Here is a 9,246-nt window from a genome sequence, read left to right as displayed (position 1 = left end):
CTCCCGACCGGGAAAGAAAAATCAGCTGATTCCAGTTCAAATCAGCGTTTTCACCTCCAAACTGCCCGAACAAAAACATGTCTGATAATCCCCAATAACCCCCAGCTCTGATAAGTTTGTAAAAAATACGATTTTTTTCATCGTTTTCCTCTGAAACAACATGTCACAAAAATAAAACTAACTCACCTTTCTCACCTGAGGAGGCAGGAGTATACTTTTTTTTTCTGCTAGTTCGGAAAAGGCAGACACCCTGTAAAGAAAGCCGATGTGTGATTTTTATTGTAAAGAACATTAGAATCGTAGTATGGCAGGCCGTTGTTACATATAATCAACCCACACTGACATTTAATGCTGTTTTGATGCCAACTTAAGTGAAAATATAGCCATAAAATATGTTTTTTGTACAAATTTTAAATTAAAAATACTTTATTTTTTGGTATTTCTGAATATTAAATAAACCGTTCGAGCGTTTTGGGGTTTTTTCCGTGACCAACTCGGAAGCGCGACGTCCGCTGAGCCGCTGAGGTTCAGCCGTTCATCAGTGAGTGGATGAATATAGTTCAGTTCGTTGGAATTATTCATTTGAACCGGCCAGAAAATACCATTTTTTGGCTTTTTGAAAGATAAAAACCTTCGTCAGATTTGGATCCATGAGCTCCAATGTGGGAATTCCCTAGAACTTGGGTTTCGGACCACTTCAAAGAGAAGCGCCGCTCCGACCCTCGTTACCACGGCTTCACGCCAAAAAAATAGGACCTTCTGTTAATTTTAAAGGAAAGTCAAATGTGGAGGAGGACGTCTCAACAGAGAAGGAGAGGAGAAACAGGAAGTTTTCCTTCAAACAGGAAGTGAACGCACCATCGTTAAAAGGTCTGAGCTGCTTCTGAGATCAGTTTGGGATTCAGAGGAAAAAATATAAACAATCCATGTCTGATAATCTGAACCTGCTGCTGATTAGTTTACTCTGGTGTGAGAGTTTATAAACACTACTCTGAAGCACTCACATTGTTTACGAGTTAGCATCTGGTTAGCATTGTTAGCTTCAAGTTAGCTTCAAGTTAGCAACATTAGCTCTCTCCTTCCGTCTTTATGTTGAGTTTTAGTGTTGTGTGCTGTTGTCATGACAACAATCTGGGGGTAATCGGTTCTCATCGTTCCACATTCCCAACTCGGTCGTTCTGCGCGTTGTTTTGTCAGCCATGACAGTCCTGGCAATCATCAGAATCCGAATCTGAAGAGTTTTTATCTAATTCCGGAGGTCCAGCCGTCGGTTCAGGTTCATACTAGTACAGTTGTAGATCCATTATTCCCGCCAAGTCTTCCGGCATTTCTCCCTGTTCAAAAAAGGCTTCTTCTCCATTTCCACCAATAAACAACCGGACGGTAGCGGCATTCTTGGCTGGCCGTGGCACAGCGCTCGTCATGAACCCAAAACGGAAATTATTGACTTAAACACTACTTAACAAATTAACTTCTCAATAAACAATGTTGTTTGGATGTGTTTGACTAAATAACATCAATGTAAAGTCATTTTTTTTAGATTTGATTTCAGTTCAGCTTTAATTGATTTGAATGATAGCATTTTTAAAACTCAAAATGGCGTTCTTACTTTCCAGAATTGAAGTAAAAGACGTGTAAAATGGCGCCATTACTAATAAATATAATCTAAGGTGTTTTAAACAGAAGTCAGATTGGGTTAAACTATATAAAACATCTAAAAAGAACTTAAAAAGTTTAGCAAATTTAGTGACTAAATCAGAGGTCCTCAAATGGCGTCCACACCAAGACCCAAATAATAACTGGACCCTGAAATTTTATTAAAAAATAAAATAAATTTAACATACTTTAATATATGTGTTTCTTTGTAATGACAAGATGAAGCCGAGAATCCTCGTCTTGTTTGGAGGATAAAAACAGCTGTTTTCCAGTTAAAGAGGAACATAAAGCTGTGACTTTAAACATCTGTGGGTAAATATAGAAATGACAGCATAACTGACCCCAGGTCTGTGAAAACTTTGATCACTTGTGTGGAGAACCTTCCTGCCATCTGTTTGGACCCAAACCAGCGAAGCCTACTTCCACCTCTTCAGCGCCGAAAAACATCGTTTTCACTTTTATTTCATTTTTTTTTCAGCCTTAATTTGAAGGAGCTGATCCGTCCACAGACACGTTTGTCTCCTTCGACTCCTTCGGCCTTCTTCGTGTTCTTTGGGCTCCTTTAGCTGTTTGTGTCTCAAAATGTTCGGCTTGTTCAGGAGACGCGTGCTGCAAGCTTTTTTTTACTTTTCAAAATAGTTAACTTTATTTACAAACAAACACAAAAATCTCTTCATTTCCTTCAGAACCATCGTTCTCCACTAGCCTTTAGCTACTTTTGACTTTTAGCCACAATTCTGCTACTTTTAGCTAGCATTATGCAGCTTTTAGCTTTAATTTAGCTACTTTTAGCTTCAAGCTATCCTTTTACTATTTTACCGTCTAGCTAGCTTTTGGCTATTTTTAAGTTTTATTTTTCTACTTTTAGATCCTAGACATTATTTTGCAATTTTACCTTTTAGCTAGCTTTTTGCAGCTTTTAGCTATACTTTTGCTACTTTTAGCTTTAAGCTATTCTTTTGCTATTTTACCTTTTAGCTAGCATTTTTCTACTTTTAACTTTTAGCCACTGTTCTGCTACTTTTAGCCAGCATTTTGCAACTTCTAGCTATTATTATTAGCTTTCAGATTTTAGCCATTCTTTTGCTACTTTTAGCTTTTAGCTACACTTTTGCTACTTTTAGCTTTTAGCTACACTTTTGCTACTTTTAGCCAGCATTTTGCAGCTTTTAGCTTTTAGTTAGCAATTTGTTACTATTAGCTATTAGCTATTTGTTTGGTATTTTAGCTAGCATTTTGCTACTTTTAGCTTTTCGCTTCCATTCTGCTGTTTTTAGCTCTAAGCTAGCCTGTGGTAGCTAGCGGTTAGCTGCCAATCAAAGAGTCGGTGGTCCGATCCCGGCTGCTGACGTCGGGTTGGACCATCAGTGTGTGTGTGTGTGTGTGTGTGTGTGTGTGTGAGTAAAAGCTGTCTCAGCTGTAAGAAAGGCTGGAAAAGCAGCTCCAAATGCAGCTGATTTAATGAAACCAGATGTTAGCTCGGTCTGCGGAGACATTTCTGCTCGTTAGCAGCCAGAACCTTTGTGAGACAAAGATTAACTCTCAGACGCCTCTTTAAGGCTGATTTCTTCGCTTTAAGTAAACAAATAAAGCTCAGATAAACACGGCCTGTAGAACAGGTTAAAAGAATTTAATAAATTATTTCTTAACTGTAAACTCTGTAAACTTCTAAATACTTGCATATCTGAACCTGGGTGCCTTAAAGAGAAGGTGAAATTCCCAGGGTGGCATTGTTGAGTTATTTATTTGAGTCTAAAAAAAAAACTGGACTTTCAAGATATTCCTGAATTCTCTCTATTGTCGCCACACTTTTTCTTCTCAGAGCTCCTCCCTGATCTTCATCCTCCCTCCAGACTGCAAAACAAATCAGAACACGAGACAGAACCCTTTTTTTTTCTTCTCAGAGCCCCTCCCTGATCTTCATCTTCCCACCGGACTGCAAAACAAATACAGAAGAGGAAGTTCTGATTCTAGTTCTAGTTCTGACCCGGCTCCCTGCAGCAGAGAGACGTTCCCTCCGGTTCATCGGCATGAATCTGTCAGGAACCACCACAGAAACCACGGTAAGATGAAGAAAACTGCATTTCTGCTCTAAAGAAGCTTTTCATCTAACAGAGACGCAGGTTTAGAGCTCAGCTGCAGACTCTTATGGTTAAACTGATCATTTCATTAATGATCTAATTAAGATTTAGTTTGTGGTTCAGTTTTTTCTTTAAATGCTTTTGATGTTTGTTTAAATATTTACCCTCAGCAGGACATGTAAAACGTCGGTTCTGGGTGAAGATGCCCCTGACAGATGTGCGTTTAGTCAAACCAGGTCTGCAGCTCGTTTCCTGCTCTTTCATGAAGAAGAAACTCTCCACAACACATTTTACATGAAAAACTAATTTTCCTACAGAAACAAAAACCCTGAATGAGTCATCGTGTTTATATTTTAGATAATATGTTTTAAAACAGTCACATTGTTGTTTATTAGACAAATAAATCAGATTATTGTAGATGAGTAAACGCTGAGTCAGCGCTCGCATCATTTTCCTGTTTTCACATTTTTCGTACCTTTTTTTTCTCAATCTGACTGAAATTGAGACGTTCAGCTCATCCAGGAAAATTTCTTGTTTTTGTTTTTTTAATTATTTTTAGACTTAAAAAAAAAATTAAAATCCTTTGAAATTCCTTCAGAAAACTTTGTTCTCTTTGAAATCTGCTTCAGCGTTCTCGCTCTGTTCTTGTCTTCTTAACTTTTTAATACTTTTCTGCCACTTTTAGCTTTTAGCTCGCCTTTTCCTACTTTTAGCTTAACATTCTGCTACTATTATACCCTTTAGGTAGCCTTATCCTACATTTAGTTTTCAGCTACCTGTTTTTGCTACTGTTAGCTTTAAGCACGGCATTTGCTGATTCTGGCTTTCAGCTAGCCTTTTGTTACCTTTAGCTACCATTATGCTACGTTCGTTCATAGCTTAGCTTTTGCTGCACTTAGCTAGTGTTTTGCTACGTTAGCTAACTTTTAACTACTTGCTTTTAACCTTTAGCCAGCCTTCTTCTACATTTGGCTCTTAGCTAGCGTTTTGCTACTTCTAGCTTTAGGCTAGCATTTTGCTACATTTATATTTTAGCTAACCTTTTCCTACTTTTAGCTGCTAGCTACCATTCTGCTAGTATTACCCTTTAGGCAGCCTATTGCTATATTTAGCTTTTAGCTACCTGTTTTTGCTACTATTAGCTTTAAGCACGGCATTTGCTGATTCTGGCTTTGAGCTAGTCTTTTGTTACCTTTAGCTACTTTGGTTCATAGCTTAGCTTTTGTTGCATTTAGCTAGCTAGATTAGCTAACTTTTTACTACTTGCTACTTTTAACTTTTACCTAACCTTTTAATGCATTTAGATTTTAGCTAGCCGTTTGCTAATTTTGCCTTTTAGCTAGCATTTAGCTTCTTTATCCCCCCAGTTTCAGCCTCTTCAGCAACTTTAAGCTTTCAGACTTTCTGCAGATGTGATTATCGTTAAATTCAGACACGTTTGAGTAATTTTAAATATAGTAATATAGTAACTATTATAGTAACTTTTTTCCTCAGTTTTTTCTGGAACTTCTATAAAAGAAACAGATCAAAGAAGATCAAAAATGGTAATTTGGAGAAATTATACATATATTTGGACAATATTTGCATCTGTTTAGATCGTTGACATCACCATTAACCAAAAATAAAAAGATTTAACTTTAATTTAAAGGTTATTTTTGTTTGTTTGTGTCAATCTTAGATTAAAAAAACTTCAACTTTGTTATCAAATGTACTGATTTTCTTGTTGCTTTCTTTGTATTAATTTATTAATAGCCGAACGACGTTCTGACGAATTTTTGCCCAAAATATCTCAGAGGAAGTGAAAACTGTCTGACACATTCGGTGTTTCCTGCCAAATAATTTGACTGAGGAGTCTTTAGGGAAGGCAGCAGATTACACCACAGTTACAGGAGTGTGTCTACGTCTTACATAACGATTCATTTTTCACTTCGTCTTCAGACACAGCGGCTAATTTTAGGCTGAGAACGGTCACCGGAAGTCTCCTGTTGGGAGACTTTAACTGGTTAACTTATGGAGCTGACCAGATTCAAGATGGCCGCCACAGCCAGCAGACCTTAGCAAACATCTGTCTGTCTGTCTGTCTGTCTGTCTGTCTGCGTACAAGATCACTCAAAATGAACACGTTTTCAGAAGATTTTTAGGAAAATCCAAACATGGAACAAGGGATTAGATTCTGGTGGTGAGCTGGTCAAAGGTCAAAGGTCAAAGGTCACAGATCAGCCCGTGCTCCAACTCTGCAGCTGTGTAACATGAATGTCAAGCTCCACATCCGGACACCTCATGGGTCAAGGGTGATCACCATTGATTTCAAGGTGACGGTGGGGTCAAAGGTCAACATCCCAGTAGACCCGGCGCTCTAACGCTGCAGCAGAGTAATGCGGGAACGTCAAACCGCACATCTGGACACCTCGTGGGTCAAAGGTGATGCCCTGTTGATTTCAAGGTTCATGGGGTCAAAGGTCAAAGGTCACAGGTGACCCCTTAAGTAAAAACCTTGTCTCTGCTCTTACATGTGACCCTCTAGTCTACGGTTGTGTCCGTCTGTCTGTCAGCAAAGATCAGGTGGAAACTAAAGAATTGTTCAGGAAAAACAGTGGATTAGGTTCTGGTTCTGATCCAGATCATAATCTGGATCATAATCTGGATTATGATCCAGATTATGATTTGGATTGCACTATTTTTAATCCCACTGTGGTCCTGGCAGAGCTTTGAGCTCTCTGAGTGCTTCTAGTTGAATATTGTGGCGGTGATGTTAGGTCCTCCTTGGACACCTGTGGTCATTTCGAGGCGTTGGGGGCGGGGCCTATGTTGGTAAACATATTTAATTTTTAGATGCAGTTTGTGATACTGACGGTGCGCGATGATGTTGCATAAAAGTACAGATCTTTCGGATTCGTTGTTAGCGTGCAGTTTAAATGTTATGTCTTTATTTTACAGATGGACTACTATGATAATACTTATGACTACAACAAAAGTGACACGTTCGAGCCGTGCGACGACGAGAACATGGACCTGGAGAACTTCTCCTCCGTCCTGAAGCCCATTCTCCACAGCATCATCTTCCTCCTGGGTCTGCTGGGGAACAGCCTGATGGTCGCCGTACTCCTGAGGCGTCGCCGTCGGTTACGCATCACGGAGATCTACCTGCTGCACCTGGCGCTGGCGGACCTCACGCTCATCTTCACGCTGCCGTTCGAGGTGGCGAGCAGCGTTGCCGGCTGGGTGTTCGGGGACTTCCTGTGCATGCTGACCGGCGTGCTGACGAACCTCAACCTGCTGTGCGGCAGCTTCCTCCTCGCCAGCATTGGGTTCGACCGATACCTGGCCATCGTTCACGCGGTTCCCAGCATGCGGAACCGACGCCCCAGAGTCGTGAACCTGATGTGTGTTTCTCTGTGGGTTCTCTGCTTTCTTCTGTCGCTGCCCAACGCCGTGTTTCTCTCTGTGAAAAATTTGCTGAATGAGTCCTCGTACGACTGTTACTATCACCGCTTTGAAATCCACTCTCACAACTGGGTCGTAGCGAACAGGATCCTGCACCACGTCTGCTTCTTCTTCTCCCTGGGGGTCATGTGCTACTGCTACACCACGCTGGTCATCACTCTGTTCCACAGCCAGAAGAGCCACGCCAAGAGAAGTGCCATCCGGCTGGCCCTGCTCGTCACGCTCGTCTTCTGCTTCTGCTGGCTGCCGCACAACGTCACGTCTCTGATGCAAACCCTCGAGGAGCTGCAAGTTGTGGAGTACGAGTGTGGGTCCGTAGTCCTGCTGAACAAGGTGTCCCAGGTGGCCTACAGCCTGGGGATCTCCCACTGCTGCCTGAACCCCTTCCTGTACGCCTTCGTCGGGGTCCAGTTCCGGAATGAGCTGCTTCACCTGCTGTGCCGGCTGGGCTGTTTGCCGCTCGTCAGAGGTCCGCTTCCGACACGGTATTCCGTGTCCGACGGAACGATCACCAACAGCACGAACGTCTACTGAGGAACCTGAGGCCATCGGATCACAGACGCTTGTTGATGCTTCTGCTGCCGTTCAATTGTTGCACTTATTTACTCAGGAAGAAAACAATCTCTGGTCATTATTTGGGTTTTCGTCAAACATAGAACAGTGTTCTGTTGGGAAAAAGTACACCGACTGGAAAAGCATTCTTGCCAACATTTGGGAATGTCAATGTGGGACAACATAGCGTGAACACCCGCCGTAAATACTGATCAGCAAACAGCTGGAACTTGTTATTTATTAGTAATTAGTAGCTTTAGCTAACCTGAACATTTCCAGGCCTCCTCTTGATGCTCAGACAGAACTTCCTGCTGTCTTTCAACCATCTTTATCTTTCTGCCTCTCCATCTTTAGCTCTCTGTCATCAGATGACAACACGACTCCCGCGCGTGCTCGAGGGGGCGGGTCTCCCTCTCTGCTGGGAGATTGACAGCTGTCAGCGCTTGGGGAAGTGGGCGGGGCTTACGGCACGCTGCAGTATGAGTGCTTTCTCACATTTAGCCGCCAAAGTCACCAGATTTGTCACTAGTCGCTTTAAAAAAATGCTAGAGGGATCTGAAAACTCGCTAAATATAGCATTAAAGTGACAAAAACGCCGTGTGTGTGTTTTGTTTTTTTTTGAGTGAGAAATACAAAGTGTGGCGTGTGAGGACTAGAGGACTTTGGGCTGTCCCGCACAGGGTGATGCGGGACAAGGGACGGGGGGCGGGGCTAAATGCGGGACTGTCCCGCCCTTAGCTCTTCAGATTTGCCAATTTGAACCAGAAGTTGAATATTTTAAAAATCACGTTCCGTCTCTAGTAGTTACCTGCAATCAGCTCATTTTCTGTTCGATCGTTTTTTTTTTACCCGTCCGTGAACGCACCATCGCTAAGCAGCGAATTCCAGCTACAGACATCCGGTCTTGTTGTTGAAACGTTTTAAATCAGTCATTTATTTCTGTAACGTTTTAAAAACTATCCTTATCACACCAACAACAACGACGGTAAGCGATGATGTAACTGCCTTTGTCTGTTAGGAAAATATCTCATGAACCGCTGGATGGATTTGGAGTCAGCCGAAATCCAAAATGGCTGCCATTGGTGGCAAACACAACAGCAGCTAGGACTTGTTTCTGCAGATATCGAGCTGAAATTTGGGCTGGTAGTAGCTGAGAGCCATCCCAGACACATACTCTGACGGAAGGGCGACATGCATTCAAGGAAAATGTAAATATTGGTTCAGAAGATCAGCGATCATCTTGCTGCAGTTAAACTTTCAGGCTTTATTTTCTTCCAAATACGACACGACAGAAATTTAATTTAATTCACAGACGTGGAGGACGTTTTTCTGCTGTTCCTCTGATTTATGAAACTTAATTTGATGTAAAAGGACGTGGAATGTCACCTCTCTGGTGGGGAAGGAGCCTGAGCTGGTGTGTGAGGTTGAGAGGTTCCGGCTAGAAATAGTCGGGCTCACCTCAACGCACGGCTCTGGCTCTGGAACCAGTCTCCTTGAGAGGTGTTGGACACTC

At 41.9% G+C, this 9,246-nt stretch overlaps 1 protein-coding gene across 1 annotated transcript; it reads left to right on the top strand.

Moving 5' to 3' along the window:
- Positions 1-3,551: 3,551 nt before the first annotated feature.
- On the top strand, positions 3,552-8,260 carry LOC108235993 (C-X-C chemokine receptor type 5). The gene is made up of 2 exons (XM_017416365.3): positions 3,552-3,719; positions 6,675-8,260. Exons 1-2 carry the CDS (start codon positions 3,687-3,689, stop codon positions 7,713-7,715), a joined length of 1,074 nt encoding a protein of 357 aa, XP_017271854.1. The 5' UTR covers positions 3,552-3,686; the 3' UTR covers positions 7,716-8,260.
- Positions 8,261-9,246: the final 986 nt, after the last annotated feature.

Source organism: Kryptolebias marmoratus, linkage group LG2, assembly GCF_001649575.2.
Source record: "Kryptolebias marmoratus isolate JLee-2015 linkage group LG2, ASM164957v2, whole genome shotgun sequence".
Lineage (NCBI taxonomy): Eukaryota > Metazoa > Chordata > Actinopteri > Cyprinodontiformes > Rivulidae > Kryptolebias > Kryptolebias marmoratus.
The sequence above is the reverse complement of the archived record's forward strand: the minus strand, read 5'-3'. Positions and strand labels throughout refer to the sequence as shown.

Coding starts and splice junctions, on each gene's coding strand:
- LOC108235993 (XM_017416365.3), top strand. CDS start 3,687: ATGAATCTGTCAGGAACCACCACAGAAACCACG. Junction 3,720..6,674: donor GAACCACCACAGAAACCACG/GTAAGATGAAGA, acceptor TTTATTTTACAG/ATGGACTACTATGATAATAC.